Source organism: Gossypium raimondii, chromosome 9 (genome assembly GCF_025698545.1).
Source record: "Gossypium raimondii isolate GPD5lz chromosome 9, ASM2569854v1, whole genome shotgun sequence".
Classification (NCBI taxonomy): Eukaryota; Viridiplantae; Streptophyta; class Magnoliopsida; order Malvales; family Malvaceae; genus Gossypium; species Gossypium raimondii.
The window spans coordinates 43,375,892-43,395,890 of NC_068573.1; the positions used below are offsets into that span (position 1 = coordinate 43,375,892).

General features: G+C 34.2%; 3 protein-coding genes and 1 pseudogene across 6 annotated transcripts; 1 reads left to right on the top strand and 3 right to left on the bottom strand.

Moving 5' to 3' along the window:
* The first annotated feature begins 690 nt into the window (after window positions 1-690).
* Window positions 691-3,780, top strand: LOC105800014 (phosphopantetheine adenylyltransferase). 4 transcript variants are annotated; one of them, XM_012630867.2, is made up of 8 exons: window positions 691-782; window positions 976-1,021; window positions 1,428-1,548; window positions 1,660-1,731; window positions 2,346-2,405; window positions 2,819-2,913; window positions 3,244-3,313; window positions 3,447-3,780. In XM_012630867.2, the coding sequence occupies exons 3-8, from the start codon at window positions 1,429-1,431 to the stop codon at window positions 3,579-3,581; spliced, it is 552 nt and encodes a 183-aa protein (XP_012486321.1). In that variant the 5' UTR covers window positions 691-782; window positions 976-1,021; window position 1,428; the 3' UTR covers window positions 3,582-3,780. The 4 variants fall into 4 exon arrangements, with proteins under 4 accessions (XP_012486321.1, XP_012486324.1, XP_012486319.1 ...); XM_012630870.2 differs by having other exon boundaries at window positions 750-869; window positions 3,409-3,780; XM_012630865.2 differs by having other exon boundaries at window positions 759-869.
* A 370-nt stretch (window positions 3,781-4,150) lies between these two features.
* LOC105800010 (26S proteasome regulatory subunit 6B homolog) lies at window positions 4,151-7,655 on the bottom strand. The gene is made up of 6 exons (XM_012630857.2): window positions 7,077-7,655; window positions 5,432-5,662; window positions 5,178-5,336; window positions 4,915-5,067; window positions 4,640-4,723; window positions 4,151-4,532 (listed from the first exon to the last, which is right to left on the bottom strand). Exons 1-6 carry the CDS (start codon window positions 7,575-7,577, stop codon window positions 4,398-4,400), a joined length of 1,263 nt encoding a protein of 420 aa, XP_012486311.1. The 5' UTR covers window positions 7,578-7,655; the 3' UTR covers window positions 4,151-4,397.
* Window positions 7,656-9,081: 1,426 nt separating this feature from the next.
* On the bottom strand, window positions 9,082-11,314 carry LOC105800011 (GDSL esterase/lipase At5g03610-like; annotated as a pseudogene).
* A 4,848-nt stretch (window positions 11,315-16,162) lies between these two features.
* Window positions 16,163-19,240, bottom strand: LOC105800016 (cysteine-rich receptor-like protein kinase 1). Its single transcript, XM_012630872.2, has 6 exons — window positions 18,047-19,240; window positions 17,850-17,960; window positions 17,410-17,760; window positions 17,086-17,320; window positions 16,810-16,954; window positions 16,163-16,708 (listed from the first exon to the last, which is right to left on the bottom strand). Exons 1-6 carry the CDS (start codon window positions 18,807-18,809, stop codon window positions 16,376-16,378), a joined length of 1,938 nt encoding a protein of 645 aa, XP_012486326.1. The 5' UTR covers window positions 18,810-19,240; the 3' UTR covers window positions 16,163-16,375.
* Window positions 19,241-19,999: the final 759 nt, after the last annotated feature.

The window sequence follows — 19,999 nt, forward strand, 5'->3', positions numbered from 1 at the left end:
ATGAGGGAAGAGATTCTGTTTAAATTTTGGCTCCATTGATATCGAGTTTAGTGTAATATTTTAACTTTTTTTTCTTACTACTTCTTTTTCCTTATTATATATAATACAAAACTTTAACTATAAGCTCATTCACTGTACTTCTTCAATGGAAAAAAATCCTAAAAGCTTGAGAAAAATGTTGGGAGGCTTGTCCTATTTATAGATGAAAGAAAGAGCATAAAAAAGGCGCTTAAAATGCTATGTGGAAGTGTTGGTGACGATGGTAACAAGCCGACCGCCTTCATGGAAGGGAGGAAGGAAGATAAGAGAAAGGAGAAAGAAAACAGAAGGAAGAAGAACAGAGGACAGCAAAGGAGGTGAATGGGAGGGGAAAGATCATCAAGAGAGAAGGGAGAGGAGAGTGTAGGAAGGAGAGGGGGGCCGACGACTGCCATAAGACCACCCCCGCCGGTTGAAACTGGCAAAAAGAGACTTCTCTATATTACAAAATGATAGAGAAAAATACAGGGACTAGAAGAGAACTCTATCGTGACTCATGTATTCACGACTTCTCCAATATACCAAATACTAAGCCTTTATAAAAATCTGATTTTGTGTTATTGGTCGAACTATTAACCAAATCACTAATTTATTTAACCTGTTTAACTAACCGATCGGGAGATCCTTGTCTTGTCTGGGAAGCGGATCGGACAAACATTCTAATTAAAAAAACAAAGTTTTTGACACGTGGTCATTCTATGTCACGTGTGCTTGAAGGATACGCTTGACTGGTTTAGAGAATGGTACTGGGTTTTTCCCTTTCTGGGTGTCCTTTCCAAAAATTTTCATTTTGCTTCGGTTTCCCCGCAACCAAACATATACTTCACACTGTAAATCATATTGCAGTTTCTCTCTCTCTCTCTCTCTCTCGTTCTATCTCTCGTTCTATGGATGGAAAGGCGATTTTTATCGAATTTTAAATTATTTTCTTTGCAGGTATCTGATAGAGCAAGGAAATATTAGAAACACCAAGAAGAAAAAGGTACAAAACTTTAATTTTTAGTATCATGTTTTCCATAATTGTTTGGAGTTTGGATCCAAAACTTGTGGGGTTTATTTATTTTTATTTGTTTGATTTAATGTGGAAGGGAGAAATTCTTTCTGTATCCCATAAAGGTAAAAGGTTGCATTTTTCATTAAAAAAAAATCTGTAGTTGGCATGGTTATGGGTAACTTTGATCAATGACATTCTAAATTCATTTTCTCATGCCAAAAAAGGGCAGTATACGAGAGAGATAATGGTGTCCTTTAAATCTTGCGTACCCCAAACATAAAACAGGATAAGATCATCAAACTCTTTTCATTTTCTGAAGAGAAGAGAGAGAGAGGGGGAGGGAGGGAGAAGAAAATGTCTCCTTTGTTTTCTGATATTTGTTTTTGCTTTTCAGAATGGCAATTTTGGAGGAATCAGTAGTGGATTCAAAGATTTCTCCACCAAATTCATATGGAGCTGTAGTTCTTGGCGGCACGTTTGATCGCTTACACGATGGTCATCGTCTCTTCCTCAGAGTAAGCACTTAAAAAAAAAAAAATCTCTAGTTCTCACTTTCAGCTTTCTTTTTCTTTCAAAATTTTCATCTGAAGGAATCAAATTTCAAAAGAAGTGTGCATTGTCAACAGTCATCAACTGAGTTGGCTAGGAGCCGGATTGTAGTTGGAGTTTGTGATGGGCCAATGTTGACAAACAAACGGGTAAATGCTGTGTTGTGTTTTCTTAGGGGCGATTGTGCGTAATAACCTAATGAACTGCTATTATATGTGGTTTTAGTCATTGATAACTGATTTTTCATTCGAGAAAATTTCAGATAGATGAGTAGCAATTTTGTCTAGCTTAACTGAAATCAGTTTGAAAGGAAACAGATTTTATGTCTGAACTCTGTTGTAGTTTGATATAAGTTCCTTCTCTAGACTGTATTACTTATTGCAAAATCCCCTTTTGTAAGAGTTGTGATGAGCACCAAAACCCTATTTGTTCCTCAACATTACTATTTAAAAGATATACGTATTTCAACTTGTTGCTTTTTGTCACATGTCCATGATGGTAAACCGTTAGTGCGGACTTGGTTGAGTTATTACTCCATTATGGTCCTTTCAAAGAGGTGCTTTGCAAACGGTTATTACATTCTAGCAAAAAAGTGAATGCACTCTTGAAGTAAATCTGTATCACTGCCGTATAAATTTAGACCTATTTTAATGTAAGAGATGATGTTTTCCATTTGAGACATCAAGATATTATGCTTTATTTTTATTCCAAGCTGTTGAAATTCCAAGATTACATGATATATATCGTTTTTTTGTTTCTGTAGTACTCTGATTTAATAGAGCCCGTTGAGGAAAGGATGCATAATGTGGAATGTTATATAAAGGTAAATGAAGGAATATCTTGTTAATGTCTGGCATGTTGAGCCAGAAAAATGTATTTATTCGATTAATTCATTTTATTTCTGTGATTGCACCACCATTTTTTTAATTCAACTGGAGTTGAATGTTTTATGCCAGCTTGAAGTGAGGCTGCATTAAGGTTCATGGATATAGATGGCGTGTATCAAGTTGCATGTGTTTCCCTTGCCTGTCATTATTTTGTGTGTCAGCTAGATGACACTGCATCACCTTCTATCTAGTGTTCTATATCTATTCAATTAAGAGTTAAGAGAGAAAGCAAAATAACACAGTACACCATTCTTTCAACCTGAGATGTTATTTATTGGATTTTTTTTTTTTGTATAATTTGTTAGCTTCTTGTCTTTGGATAGTATTAAATTTGTTTATACTTGTGCAGTCTATCAAACCTGAGCTGGTTGTGCATGTTGGACCGATTACAGATCCATACGGCCCTTCAATTGTTGATGAGAATTTAGATGCCATTGTTGTCAGGTTTGTAATTGATCAGCATGTTTTTAGTCTTGTAAAATAAAGCCTACAGAGCATTTCCTTTTCGGTGTGGTGTATAGAAAAATAGTTGTTTTATATGAGTTGTGTCAGTTCGCCTTTCAGGCCTTTAGTCTTGTCTGGCTATACGTCGATAGTTCATAGGTGTTCTCCGTTTTTTAACCTAGTTGGCTTTGCCAATTGGGGTTTATTTCTGTAGTTCATAGAAATGTGGTTATGTTAATGCAAGCTGAATCTCCAAGGATATTGTACTGTTTTTATTGCTCAAGTAGTCATGGTCTCGGACGTGCTTTGATTGGTTTTAATTCTCTGCAGCAAGGAGACAATACCAGGTGGAATATCGGTCAATAGAAAGAGAGCTGACAGAGGCCTTTCACAACTAAAGGTTAGTATTTCCGGGTTTCATTTTCTTTGTTCATGTGATGAGGATGAATATACATATATATATTAAGTTGAAGCAAATTCTGTATTCGAAAATAGCAAGGAGTTGGCTTTATTTGTATCATGGAGTTGTGCAGATTGAAGTTGTTGATCTAGTTTCTGAAGAGTGTAGCCAAGATAAGCTAAGCTCAACAACATTAAGGAAGCTGGAGGCTGAGAAACAGCAAGGGAAGGGTAAGCATGATGATGAGTCGAGGTCATGCCAATGTTGAGAAGGTTAGGAAACGACTTTTATAGCAAGGTGTCCACAAGAGATTCCCCAATTACTGCAATGGCTATGGATGTACATATCATTATCACATTCTACAATGTGTTTTATACTGTCTACTAAATGAAATTGAGAAGCACTAGTATGAAGTCTCAAGGAATAAATATATTTATAAAGTAGGTGTATTCTTACTTTTCTCTTTAGATTATATGTGCTCCTATCGTTTCCTTGAACTAAGTACTAAATTTTATCATCCATTAATAATTTTCAACAATAACATAAACAGAAAACAAGAACTACTTAGCAAGTATATTAAATGTTCATCCGTGGCAACTTTCTTGTTGTAATTAAATAAATGTCGACTTTTTTTGTTGGAATTTAATAGATCCACCAGGGAGGGCTTTTACGGTAAGCACTCTGATAAATTTAGATCTACAAGTCATAAGTCATTAAAAGAAATTACCTCATCGTTTTTTATAAATGCTATAATATGTATCATTTGACTGCAAATCTTTTACGATCTACATAATATATTTTGTAATGAATAGTTTTCAGTAAAATTTGTGTTCTTATAAAACATTACTCAATTATAATATTTATTGTATATTTTGTAATATGTTATGTAACACGAAAAAGTATAATAATTTTAAAATCTAAAATCAATGATAAACACTTGACAAGTTAACCTATGTCCATAAACGAATATAACTAAAGAAATAGTTTATAACTTAAATTGATTTGTACATCAGCTTCAGCAACCAACGTTCACGATCTTGAAAACTCCATTTTCAATATCCATAGCGCACTCCATATTCATTAATCATTTATAGAACTCAAAGTCAGTGTCAGGCTTCTTCACATTCGTTCTGTAACCCTTTTCGAAGTCCTTGGGAAGTATCACATATCGGTTCTTGCGAACCGCATGCATTCCAGCTTCCTGGCAGATGGCAGCAATCTGTCCGATTCCAACATGCATTCCAATAATGAGTGAAAAAGATTTCAAGGCCAAATCTAGAAAGAGAGAAACATAGGATGCTATGATAGATAGTATTCACAACCAACCTCGGCAGCACTAATTTTATCAGGCCGACTAACATAATCCTCCAAGTCAACCTCATCGCTTAGGTTCATTTTAGCAGTGCAAACCTGTGAAAGGTAAAGATCACATTAAATACAGCCAACAAAACAAAATGCAACCTTTCCTACTCTCATCTAACCAGGATGGATAAACAGAATGAAAGGAAAATACACAACTAGAAACAATCACCAATCACACTGAAATGTACTAGTGACAATAATGACATGGACATAGAAAATACACATATTGCCCTACTTGCCTGGAAAACAAGCCTCTTCTGCCTTCTATCAGGCAAAGGGAACTCAATCTTCCTATCAAGCCTTCCAGGACGAAGAAGTGCAGGGTCCAAAGTGTCTGCTCGATTGGTTGCCATAATGACCTTAACATTCACAGTCTGGTCAAATCCGTCCATCTAGAAATAGTTTGGAGAAAATGGTTAAGTAAATTTCAACTTCCTCAGACATTTTGAATGATACTGTACCTTGCAGAATCACGTCAAGAAATTCCTTAAGTCATACATACCTGATTCAGAAGTTCCATGAGGATTCGCTGAACTTCTCTATCAGCTCCAGTTTGGGCATCAAACCTAGCAGTAGCAATGGCATCCACCTCATCAATAAAGATAATAGCAGGAGCATTTTCTTTAGCAAGACGGAACACATCACGAACCATCCGTGGGCCCTGAAACAGAAACAATGCTCAAGATTATTATCCGCCAACAGAAGAAGAGAACCGACACTAAATAACAATATGAGTAACATGAACTGTAGCCTTACCTCGCCCAAATATTTTTGAACAAATTCAGATCCAACAACTCTAATGAAGGCTGCAGTTGTATGGTTAGCAACAGCCTTTGCGAGCATTGTTTTCCCAGTGCCAGGGGGGCCATAGAGTAAAACACCACGAGGAGGGTCTATCCCAATCTGCTTGTAAAGCTCATGATGAGTCAATGGTAACTCTACAGCCTCACGGATTTCCTGCTTTTGAATGTCACATCCTCCAATATCCTAAGTGAATAGAAGAGAACAAAGTCTCAGATACAGGGAACAACCACCAAAACATAACAATTGTCATTTTTATTCCGAGAAAGGAAGATATGTACTCTAACAGAGTCTGTTTAGTCTATTACAGCAGAGGACTAACCCTGACAATAACTTATCCCCAAATCAAAATAATACAAGAATCTTAAATTTCAAATATGTAGTTGGTTCAAATTAAATAGTTGAAAAATGAAATTAAATTTACAATATTAGAAAGACACAAACGACTACAAATCATGTAAGATACTCAAAACATCCCTTGCTTTGTTTTAATATAGTAACCAGTGAAACGACAAGAACATTTTAAAATGAAATAAATAACCACTCAAGAATGAAAATACTATCCTTCCACTCATTCTACATGTGAAATTTAAGAAACCACTGAAAATGGCACAAATTCAGTGTGGAACCCATCAGTTTTAAAATAACATAGTTTCATTATTCAAGAATAGGGCTGTAATCTACCCAAACATGGCTCAAGCTCGATAGTGTTTTATTTTCTAAGATTGAGCTTGGCTTGAGATATGACCGAACTACTCAATTAATCTCACTTACTCCATTCCCATACTTGAGCTCAAGCTCAAATTAAGCTTTTGCACATACAATTTTGGATATTAAACTATATATAAAATGCTCAATGGGGCTTGCGAGCTACTCGAAGCAGGTATTAAGTTGCTCAAATTCGACTCTCTCATTATCTTGAGTTGCTTGAGCTCAAACTCAGCTTGATAAATACTGTATCAAGCTTGAGTTTTTTGTGATTCGAATCCAAATAACTTGCGAACACAAATGTCTCGTTTTACACTCCTATTCAAGAACTAGTGACACAACCCAAAATTTTAGGCCAACCCTGGAATATTGAAGCCTATTTTAGTTATTAAGGATACAGAAAGAAAGCAAATAAGCTAATTTCCCCACGTAACAGATGGAATTTGCTTCACTTTATATTCCAAGCTTATGTTAATCTGGCTAAAAGTCCAATAAACCAATACAGAGGAGCTCATGAAAGGTGCAAATTTTGTCTAACATATGGTAGCTTCAAATTCAAATATCAAATTATTTAAGAATGTAAAAAGAAAAAAGACTCAAATACTATTCAATTCTTCTTACTTTTCAGCAAAACTAACCTTATCTAATTGCCAAACCCAAAACCCCATATTCTCCCGACAGTGGCATACAAAAATCCTAGTTTTTTTTTTTTTTTAACTACACACCCAAACAAATCGATTAACACAAGAATTGAGGCTGCAAGATATAATAAAAAAAAGGACCTAATCCCAATCAATCATCGCAAACAGATAGCCTATATCCTAAAAATAAATCAATAAACTACCAAACAGAAGAACAGAAGAAATTAAAAGAAAGAAGATAAGAAACTGACATTGTAAGTAACATCGGGCTTCTCAGATTGGCTAAGCAGAGAAATACTGGAATCAGCCTCGGGAGGCAATACGTCGACAAGGGCATTGGAGTGTCGGTGAAGAGCCACAGAAGCCGAGGGCTTTAACAGCTCTCTGTTAATGGTGCTCAATATCCTAACATAGTAATTGGAGCCGGTGGTGGAACCGACGATTCCGTTGTTCTGATTGACCATCTCCATGAACTGGCCGATGACCAAAGGCACCGACTGGATTCGCTTGACTTCCTCCTGAGCCCTCAAAAGCTCTCTCTTGAGATTCTTCTGCTCATCCTTTACGTACTCTTCTTGGATGTCTATGAACTCCAACTGCCTTTGAAGGGATTTCAGCCTACTGTACAGATCGTCCTCATCGGCACCCAAGGGAGGGTCCATTGTCAGGCACTTGCCGAGGTCGGTTCTTGTGGCGGGGAATGGTGGCTCTGCCGAGGATTTCGGTTCCGCCACCACCGTTGAGGCTGCCATTTGCTTTCTCAGACTTTTGAGTTTGGATTGAAGAACAAGAAAAGGTCACAACAGAAGTTAAATAAAAATCGAATGGGATAAAGGAGACCTTTGTTTATTATATACTGGCAGCAAAAATGGCTCCATGTACAGGTGTCCCTGGTCAGGGTCGGATTGAATTGAGGTCGGGCCGAGTTGAAATGCGAAAATTTTTGTCCAAGTTCAACTCTAATCAAGTCTGGCCTATCGGGTCAGGTGGGTTATCCAATCTTTGAAAAGGTTAATTTCACCTCTAACTTGGATTTAAAATTACATTTGATTACTTAATTTTGATAAAAATATTTCTTCAGTTTTTTTAATTTTAAAATTGAATAAATTAATTTTTTTAAATGTTTAGAGTAATTTAATTTCTGTTAATTTAAAAATTAAATAATTAAATATTAATTGTGTTTGTTCAAAATGGTATAGAAGTTTGTTCAAAACGACATGTATTTTCGAATATAAATACTATGGGTGAAGCATTTTATCATGGATGAAGTTTGGACTTATACATTTCTTCTTTGTTAATTTGAATGTTTTGTTTAATTTCATGTAATTCTAAATATCAATTTTTTAAAAGAAAATTGGAGTATTTGAATTTAAGAGTGATATATAACGGTGAACAAAACTCGATTTGATTCAAAAAATCGAAAAAAATTAAATTTCAAGTTAGTCGAATCGGGTTATTTGAGTCAACTCGAATAAATAATTCAATTTACGAGTTCGAATCGAATTAAATTTTACAATTCGAATAATAGATTAGTGTAAATAATCATTTGATAATTGTCAATTTGAAAATGAACAAATTGATATCTCTCAATAAAAATATAAAAAATTCAAAATATTTATAAAATTTCCAAATTTAATATAATATTTTTAAAATTATTCTAAAAATATATAAAGAAAATTAAAATTTTAAAAATATTCTAAATTAATAATTTTGGACCTATATAAATAAATTAATAATCCAAGTTTACCTATCTTAATTTTTATTACTTTGTTTTGAAGAAGTTTTCAAATATATATGGTTTCAAATTTATGTGTTCCAACATGAAATTAGTTATATTGTAACAAGATTTTAATTTAACACGTTTAATTTTTTAATTTAACTCGAACAATTTCACTCGATTCGATTCAATTCGACTCGAATTTTATTTTACTCAACTCGATTCACAAAAATTTCAAATCGATGATAAAATAGGGTTCGTCAACTCGATTAACTCAAAACTTTTTCATTCAATTAGATCGAACGCTATCTCATTTCTATAAGATTGACCTATCGATTGCTTTTGAAGTTGCGGATAAACTTTTTATAAGAATTCGGTCATTCTCTTGTTTTTATACATAAAAGAGTATTATTAAATTTATTTTGAATTGAATGGAGTTAAATTAAAATTTATATTGTAATTCCGTAATTGATTCTTCCATAGACATAGATTAAAAACCCGATCTACATCAAGCAATTGGGTTACATTTTTGCTGTTGTTTCATTAGGTACAAGAATCTTGCAACCAAACAATTTTAGAACCCAATACAAATGGTAATAACAGTGAAGAGCTTTCATACAACTGATTGAACAAAGAGATTATTACAAAAGGGATCTCAAGAGATACCAAAGGCAAAAGTAAACATTGCAAAGTCCCTAAGTCAAACCATAAAATTGCTTGAGACTGTTTTGAAATGCAGGAGTTTTGTATACAACGTACCACCCCTGTTCTGTAGGGTGAACTCCATCCCAAAAGAATTTGGATCTAGGGTCTGAGCAAAGTGTGTACTTGTTTTCCCCATTTTCATCTACAGTTCCACATTTAAACCCTCCACTTACTCCAAAACAACATGGCTCAAATGGCTTCTCAAATGTTGGATCATTTCCTACAATAAAAAGAAAAGTATTATCAAAATTTAAAGCTAATTGTACTTCATGAGTAAACGTCTCAAACTCCAAATTGATTCAAAATATTAAACATATTAGTATTATATCAATTAAGTCTTTTCGTCAGCTTAAGTGTTAAATGTTAGTTTCGATTCAAATTGTTTATATAACATGTACACTCATTTAAATTTCGATAATATATTTTAAATATGTTTCATATCATATTCAAATTGATATTTAACATAAGCTCACGGTTACTCATAGAAAGACCTAATAATATTTGATATATTGAATATTTGATTAATCTATTTTTAAGACAAAAAGCTAACAATGAAGAGTTAAATAAAATATTTACCTTGATAAGTTTCATTCCGATTGAAAACTGTCCAAAAGGCATTATAAAGATCAAGAATAAAGGAGGGGCTGTTGGAGGTGTTGGTTTGTTGGTTCAAGATGTTGACAACTTGAGGCAAGAGCTGGTCATGAAGGTCAACGAGGGCGTTGTAAGTATCGTCGCAGTGTTGAAAGGAGAATGGGGCGGTGTTTCTAGGGAGGCAACCCAATGGTAGCAGTGAGGTGATGCCTATTTTCCTCACTCCCATGTCATGGATGCGTTTCAAATTCACCATAAGTTGGTTCATGAGGCTTTCCATGAAGGCCGGAAAATCCTATAAATTTTAATGATTTTAACAATTAAATATAAAATATAAAAATAAAAAAATTAAATCTCAAATTCACCCATAATATAAATTTATAATATAATCCTTTCTCGTAAATTCTAATACTTGTAGCTGTATTTCACATTTATTCCGAGTTACCTACAATGCAGCCAACTATTTATGGCTTCCATCAAAACTACAATAATGTTGGTTCCTTTTTCTGTTTTGGTTGTAAAAGGAGCCTGAATAATTTAGTTTAATTAGTCATCACCAACTATAAATAAAACAGATATGGTTTTATTACCTGTGCAGAACCGTTTTTGGCATTGTAAGTGGCGTAGTCGTTGCCTGCAACACTGACAAATGCGACTGAAGTTTTCAAATTCCTTTTAGTGTAGACTGAGTCGTGGAGAAGCTGTTGTAGGAAATCGATTTGGGTGGTCATGTTTGGCTCCGCAACCATCGTGTCGAACACACCTGTACCTCCATAAGCAATGTTCAATCCATCCTTCACTCGCTCACTCAGTTGTTCCCTCCATCTGTACGGTATCGGTGTCTTCATTCCCAAGCACCCCGCTGCTTCTCCAAAAACCATTCCCAATTTAGTCTTAATTTGCTTTTCTTAATATGTAATAAAGATAGAAATTAATATTTTACCAATGTAATCAGTGGAAACAAAACCATCGGAGAAACGACCAGAAGGTTTCCCGGGAAATGTAATTCCCTAAGGGAATTTCCAAGATCTTGTCTCTGCTATCTTAGTGTTCCCTGTATCAGCATAGGAATCTCCGAACACAAACAACATTTTTGGTCTAAAACCAAAGGGTGATGATGTCCAAGGCAACCTCCTACCTTCAACAACTTCTTGTTCACCTACAATCCCATTGTTTAACCATCAAAAGAAATTATTAAAAACTCCTTGCAAATGAAGCAGAAAATGGGGTTAATTTGTTTTCTTATTACCTGAGAAAAAACAAACTAGGAAGAAACAAAAGAGTGAGAAGAGATAGTTTAGAGTGTCCATGGAAAAGAAAATTTTTGGGTAAAAGAAAGGAAAGGAAATGGTTTGGTTTGGATAACCTTAAGCTTGAGAATTGATATTTGGAAGATGAACGGTAAACCAATAATTTCTAGAGGTTATATGGTGGAACATACGTAAGGCTTAATCAAGAGTTTAAACTTATATTTTTCTCTAACATGCGTATATTTCTCTTAAGTTGACTTGGCTAAATGATAGACTAGGAAATTTTTTACTTCTAAGCATTAGAATAGGACGTAGGTTGTATCGTTTGGTTATCATAAGGCCATTGAGGAAAATCTACAAATGAAGGTTGTTGTGGAAGCCGGGAACGACTTTGATATTTTTTTATGGAGTTTAAAGTGATACTAATTCTTAATGATAATAAGTAATAATATTTTATTATCTAAAAAATTAAACAATTAGAATCTAAAATACGATTATTTTGTTGTATAACTTTATATAATCTTATGAAAAGTTATCTTCAAAAACAAAAAGTAATCTAGTGAAAAATATACCTATTTGGTGGGTATATAAAACATTTTTCTATTAGTCATTTTCATGAGTATTGATGATTCTCTTGTATGTTAGAGCATACTGAAATCTTAATAAAAGTATTCTAAGCACCTCTAATCCATCATATTTACTAACATTTTATTTATTTTTTCAAAGTTGTAAAGATGAATAAAGGAAGAATACTGATTTATTACTATAATACAATCATTTAAGATTAAAGACACTTCTCCTTTTCTTTTTTTTAAGTCATTTGCTTTTTATATTTTGTTTTGCTTAGCGATGGTGTCAGTCTCTGGGTTGGTTATTGTCTGCCTTTTTCTTCTCCCATTATCCCTTTTTTTTCTTCTCATTCACTACACATGTATTCTCTCTTTTCAACTTGTAGATCTATTTTGTGAGTATCTTTGTTGTCTTCACAAGTTGTGATAGATAGATGACGGTGCCTGCCGTTTGCTAAAACTCCACCGACCACCAGTAGTTCTTGGAAAGTGGGTGACTCTTCGTGATCAACTTCTTAATCTGTTTCTGTTTGGAGAGTATTTTAGAACAATAAATTATTTCATTTGTCGATTTGGACCCGTGTTATCTTAAATTTTATATGTTTTTGTTATTATTGAGTTGTTATTGAGGAAAATCTACAAGTGATGGGTGTTGTGGAAGTAGGGAACCATTTTGATATCTTTTCATGGAGTTTATTATATTGATAAGTAATAATATTTTATTATCTAAAATAGTTAAGTAATTAGAAATTAAAATATGATTATTCATTATTAGTTGTGTTGTATAATTTTATATAAAATTGTCTTCAAAAGCAATATAATCTTATGAAAAATTATCTCGTGAAAAATGCATCTATTTGGTAGGTATATAAAACACTTTTCTATTACATATTTCCATAATTAGAGTATTGATGATTTTGTTGTATTTTGAAGACATATTAAAATTTTAATAAAATATTTTACGTAACTCAAATTCAAATTCATTATAGTTACTAATTTTTTTATTTTTTCAATTTTCTTATTTATTTTTCTAACAAAAAGTATTTTTTATAATTTCAATTAAAAGTTGTAAAGATGAATAAAGGAAGAATATCCATTCATAACTATAATACAAGCATTTAAGATTAAAGATGAAGCAAGAATTATTATATTGTTACAAAGTAAGGTAATTAATTGTTTCATTTTGTTTGTACAAAAAGATTGTTTTATTTTAATGCTCAAATATCTTAATATTTGGCTGATTTTGATAGCTTAGAATGATTACCTTTTCAATAATTAAAGTCGTATACTACTAACGATTTGCATAACTCGCTTATATCGTAGTTTACGCTTATGCGGTGCGGGTGTGTGATCCAACTTAAATAAACTTTACTAAGGTGAGTTTGTTGGTTAGATTTCAGTATTTCTTATTTTTAATGCTATCGATAAGGTAAATCTTGAGTGCTGAGTAGACCTGTCCATGGGCCGGGCCGGGCCCAGAAAAAATTCCGTCCCGCTTCCTAGGCCCGGGCCCGGCCCGAAATATGGGCCTGAGATTTTGTCCCGGCCCGGTCCGACCCGTTTTTAATTAAAATTAATTTTTTTGATAAAATTAAAACTAATTGTTATTAAAATTAATTGTTAGTAAAATTATCAAATTATTAATTGTTAATTGTATTAATTGTTGTAATAAAATCTAACATTTGATTAGTAAAATTATCAAATTATTAATTGTATTAATTGTTAATTATATTAATTGTTGTAACAAAATCTAACATTTGATTAGTTTACATTTTTGTATTATCAAATATTTTGTAAACAAATAAGTTTACATTTTTTTTATCTTAAAACCAACCAATATCCAACCAATATTACACCAATGTTATCACTTTCAATTGCTATCCTGTCAATTGCTATGTGCAGCATTTACCAAATACCAATGTTATCACTTTCAATTGCTATCATGCCTTGACTTCCTTTCTACAGTCTGTCGGGGAAATGAAATTGAAAACTAAAAATAAAATTGAAAACATAAAAATAAAATTGAAAACTTAAACATAAAAATAAATAAATATATTTTAGAAAAGAAGAGTAAATGTCGGGGGAAATGAAATTGAAAACATAAAAATAAAATTGAAAACTTAAACTGTCAGGGGAAATGAAATTGAAAACTAAAACTAAAAACTTAAACATAAAAAATATATATATATATATATATATTAAACATAAAAAACTTAAAACATAAAAAACTTAATATATATTTAATATATTTTCGGGCCGGGCCGGGCCCGGGCCAAAAAAATTCTGCCCGAGGCCCGGCCCATTTTTTAAACGGGCCTCTTTTTTTGCCCAAGCCCATATTTCGGGCCTATATTTTTACCCGAACCCTCCCATATTTCGGGCGGACCGTCGGGCCGGGCCGGGCCGCCCGGCCCATGGACAGGTCTAGTGCTGAGTTACAGCGTTATTTATCGGTTAGATTTGTAATTTCAAATGAACTGCCTCTTGGTTACTAAACAAGTAAGGAGAGATTGGTTGCCCAGCATTAAGTCAGCGACTAGAACTAATTTATTAAAGGTGTAAATGTTATTTTTGCATCAATGATCGAATTCATAAATCAAATGGAGATTTACCTTTGACTAGAGCTTTTTCCCATAGATTTTTCTAAAACTTTTAATTATTGCTTTCTTCAACCTAAGTTTTCAATTTAAATTTAGCTTTAGTTTAATTTTAGTTTTCGATTTCATAAAATCTCCCTTCCAATTTACTTTTATTATTTTTTACTTGAAGAAATAAAGTTATTACTGATCTCTATAGATGCGACCCTACTTGTTGCTTTTACTAATTACTCTTTTTCAAGTACGTTTTATTTTTTGTAGGTCTCGACAACCTAACATGAAGCAGTACACAAATTTCTTTACATGTGAAGAACTCTAACAGTGAAAAAGCATACAATTTTTTATTAATTGATTTTATTTTTATAATGTTCCGAGAATTTCAGAGTTAACAATATTATTTCGAGAATATAAGTAGTAAATTTCTCGAGAGAATAAATAAATATTATTTGAATAATATTAGTAGAATTAAATTAGACATCAAGAAAAAGTATTAAAGGTGATAAAATATAAATTACAATTTCGGGTAAGGACTGTATTAAAATTGAAGAGAAATATAGACTTAAAATGTAATTTTACTACATATTTGAGTGGAAGGTGAGGTTTGATATTAGCCATTAAAAACTAATAACAATTTAAGTAAGAAATATGTGACACATAAATAGCTAGGTGGCAAGTGAAAGAATTGTCAAATTTCTCGCCATTACATGGTGCTATTACATGGTGGGGGGAGACGTTTCTCATGTTTTGGCAAAAGGGAGAAGAAAGAGAAGAGCCAAAAATTTGAGTGTTTTAGGCAACTTGAAAGAAGAAGAAAACTTGCTAAAACCTTAACATATTGATCATTACTTCATGAAAATAGTACCTTAAATTTTAGTATAGAATTATAGTAGGTTTGGATGGACGGTGCGTTTACCTGTAGTTAATGTAAAAACAACGATAGTAATGATATTAGATACTGTAGTGATACTGCAATGTGAGACAAAAAAACAAACCAAATACACCCCACTGCACCCCACCGCCCATCCAAACCGAACCTTAATCACTAGGACTTTGCTTGGTAGAGTATAAAGAAAATTAGAAGGATGGAAAAATGAGGGTAGAAAAACAAGAAAAATGAAAAACATAAATCTTCTTTCAATAGGCGTGCTTGGTAGGAATGATGGAAAATGAGAAGAAAATTTCGAGAGAAGAAAATTTCATCCATTACTTAGTAGAGTTGAAAATAAAAGAAAAGAAAATGTATTTGAAAATACATAATTTTGAACTAATATCCACATCTCTCTCTTTTTCTTTCCTCTAATCATTCCAATTTGAAAAGATAAATTTTTATGCATTAGGATGGAAAATGCTCATCCATTCCATTTTCTTTCTCTCACTTTTCTCCCTAACAAAGTACATTTAAAATTTATCTTCTTTTCATTTTTTTCACTCAACTAACCACAATCCAAATCACCTAATGTTGTTTGCAATTAAAAGAGGGCGAAATTGGTTAAGGGAAGCTAAGTTTCTACTAGTTAAAGTGATAAGGAAGCGAGGTATAAGAAATATATTGCTAATCTTATGTTATAAGATGGTGACAAAAAAATTTGTGTGTATATATAGTGAAGAGAGAAATGTAGAGAATGGTTATGGAGGATGGTAAGGTGCAACTAATAGGAGATTAATGAACAAGTGTTACAAAATTTAGTTCATCTTAATTCTCGGTAGTAATGGAAACTTTGTTGTTCATGGAATTGTGGTTGAATTATATGTTGTATTAAGTTATATGAAGGATTATAGGTTTTATAATTTTTAAATTTAAATTCAGATAATAATATTTAAATTTAATGTAAATAATAAAAGAATTTAAAAATTAAAGCAGAATTTGAATTCAAGTATTACAAAAAAAAAAAAAAGGTACACATATCCGACCTACCGTGATCCCTAAAAAGAAGCCATGCAAATATTCTTGCTCCCCCGCCTGGCCTCCAAGTAGGAAAAACAAAGGTTTCATTGCAGTTGGGGGAGGAAAATTCTCAGATCTCTTGCCCTGCATCGCTGAGATTTACAATTGTTTGGTTCCCCAAAGTCGAAGAAGAAAATGAGCGAAGGCTATGTTGACTCCGTTGTAGCTTTAATTTAATGCCCGATGGCCTTCTGAGTAGATGACTCAGAACCTGTTTTAGGCTGATCTAAAGCTGAAGAATCCATTGCAAAAGAATCGTCGGGGGTGTGTGCCGGACTTAACACACTGGCATTTAAGAACGGAGGTTGTTTTGGACAAGGAATTTCACAATGTGCATTGGTTAGCATTTGAAGAACGTCATGCATGGATGGTCTTATTGCAACTGAAGGTTGAGTGCACAAAAGCCCAACTAGTAGCACATTAGATGCCTCCCTTTCCTCAAACTTGCCTTCTAACCCAGGGTCAATTGATTGTGTAATGTGGTCTGCCTTGTATTGCTTCCAAACCTGATTGAAAAAGCACAGTATTAAGAGCCCCTCTATCCATGTTCTATAGTTTAAACATTAACATTAAAGATATCTGCTTGTAAGAATAATGGATATCTCACCGAGTACAAAATTGAACTTGAACCCTCCGAGAAAACACTGTTTTTCCGACCAGTTGCAATCTCAAGAACTAGCACCCCGAATCCATAAACGTCTGCTTTCTCTGTTAGTTGTCCCCGGACAAGGTATTCTGGAGCCATGTATCCTCTGCAACACAGATTAAAAGTTCATAGTTGTATCATATCATATCATCTTGTTATATGTTTGTTTTGATTAGAGAGCAAGTCTCGGTGATTTTGCATTTATTTATCTTTTTGCACCAAAACTAAATATCTTACAGTGTCCCTGCAATTGCAGTACTGACATGGGATTTATCCGAAGCAACGCAACGAGCAAGTCCGAAATCAGCAATCTTGGGAGAGAGATGCTCATCGAGGAGAATGTTGCTGGCTTTGATGTCTCTGTGAAGGATTTTCACGCCAGAACCTCCATGAAGATATGCCAGCCCTTCAGCTGTTCCACATATGATGTTGAACCTCTGGGACCAGCTTAGAATATATCTTTTGTCCTTAGCTGCATCAAATAATCATAATAAGAGTGGAAAATGGAGAAATGTATCAAATGATAATAAGGAAATTTAAGTTTAGAAAGCATGCACTTACAGAAAAGGATTTGATCGAGGCTCCTATTAGGCACATATTCATAAACAAGAAGACTCTCCGGACCTTCAATGCTGCATCCTAGAAGCCTTACAAGGTTCTTGTGTTGAATTCCACTGATCAAATTTACTTCATTAAAGAACTGATCCACCCACTGCCGAGTATTGAAGAACAATCTCTTAACTGCAACAGCTTCTGCGTTAGGTAGGACTCCTTTGAACACCGAGCCTGCTCCTCCTTGGCCTAATTTCATTGATTCATTGAAATTATTGGTTGCCTTTTCAAGCATTTCATACTTGAAGTTTAAACTAGTCTTGAGTCCGGTGGCCGGAAGGGCATCTAGACCAGTCACCTCTACGAGAAATCAACAGAAAATAGTTAAACAAGTAAAAAAGGTTCAAATTTCAATCATTTTGCTTTATATGATATATGTATATATATACCTTCTTTTGTTCTGGATAATTTCTTGTAGCTTACAAAAGCACCAACGACAGCAAGCAAAAGGAATGTAGCTCCAGATAAAGCCACTCCTAAGGTGACCCAATCTGTAAACCCTACAAACACAAATTACAAGAATCACTATCCAACATGACAGACAACATAGATAAAGAAGAAAATCAATGTGGGCAGCAAAATTTACCCTTTTTTTCCACCGTTCCCGAACCATGATCAAAGAATCTATTGGTTGAATACCTCATATAACACCCAGTAAACAAAGCCCGGCCTTCGGCTGCTGGGCCACACTCCCTCAGCCGCATCCCTGCATCGGTGAGGCACTTATCGCAAGCTTGTTTATCGATGGTTTTCCAACACTGAGCCAAGGCGTAAACGGTTACCACCCCACCTTTTACTTCGGTTGTCCCATATCCATTTTTCCGCAACGCAGCCTCCTCGACGTTCAAAATCACATGATCTAACTTACTTTGAAAATCCTGAGACATGTAAGTGTCATTGGAATCACCTGTAGGGGAGCCACAGGTGACGTGATCATACTTTGGATCAACCCCTTCGTTGTAAAAGTTATAGTGATCGAAACGATGGAAGCATTGGTCGAGATAGACCCGGCCAGATCTGGCAGGAATGCATTGTTGGAGTTTTTCTTGGGATGTTTTGAAACAGAGTTCACAATCGTCAGCATTCACATCTTGGTAGCATTGGGCTAATCCAAAAATATTGTACTTTGGATCTTTCTTAAACACGGTTCCCCAACTTTTAGAAGACACGAGTTCCCACAATGATTCCATGGCTTCATTAACTTTGTGACCAAAGTTGTCCGACGTTTGGTTGTTAGTTCCACATATAAGGTGGCCTTCGAAGGACAAGGAAGGGAAAAAACATGAACAAAATACCAAAAACATCCATATTGTTTTTATGTTCCAAGGATATGGGATTGATAATCGCATCGAATTCTATCTCGGTTGTTGGTGCAATTTTCATGAACACATCGAAGGTTACCAGTTGTGTTGTCTTCTCTTGTCTTCTCTCCTATCCTACCCCTCTCTCCCTGTGTTGTTTGGGTAAATATGGGTGTGCGGATGGAGAGAGGATTTTGAAGCCCAAGGCTAGGGAGGTATGGAGTCGTTGTTGTGTGTACGAGGTATGATGTCTGGTGCTTTTTGCATGCATAAGGGAAGATGGTTTGTTTTGTTTGTCTTTATTGTTTCGGGGAGACAGAAAGATAAAAATGCAAAAATCAAGAACTGAATTTCGTTTCTCCTTGTTGTTTTAAGGCCATTTTTAGATAACTGATTCATGGGATTTCGCTGTAATGTAACCCTTGCGCCAACGTTCCATATCAGCCTTCAGCCGGCAACGTGGGTCGACTTCCACAACTGCCCCGCCTTGCGGGACAGCCAGCTTTGTTTAAAATTGTAATTAAATAGCCAATTCAGGTAATTAAATTTAGTATAATAATACCAAATTAGAACTTTTCTTTTTATATTTTTTTTTTATGAAAACAAACAAAAGGAATTAAACTAAATTAATTTGGCCACAATTTCCTTCTAATCTATCGGAAACTAAGACTTTTATTATCTCCTAAGCGGACTCTCAAACACTTGCAAATCTTCCCTCCTATCAAAAGACATTTTTGCCATGCAGTCAGCGGCTTGAATCTTTTGTCTCGGAACATGCCTTAAGAGCCAATAACTTTAATGTTGCAAAACTTATTGAATCCGCTTGAGTCTATCAATGAACTGTCTTGGATAACTTTAACCACCTACAAACTGTCAGATTGAATAACTACCTTTTTATAGCCTTGTTTTTGAAGGAACACCAGACCATCCAAAATACCTCATAATTTTATATCAAACATTGGGCATTGCCCCAAATGTCGATTATATCCGAAAATCCAATCATCATTCCCATCACACACTACTCCCCCTGCAACTCCAATTCCTGAGTCCAATTTAACAACACCATCAGTATTTAAAAGAACCCAATTACTTGTCAATACCTGACTAGAGCTATCCTCATGTTGGCTAATCTAAGTATTCTTATGAATTGAAATGTACTGCTTTGCCCAGCTATAGGAGACTTTGATGATCTCAAAAGGGCTCCAAGATACACCTTGAAAGGTGAAGAGATTTTTGTT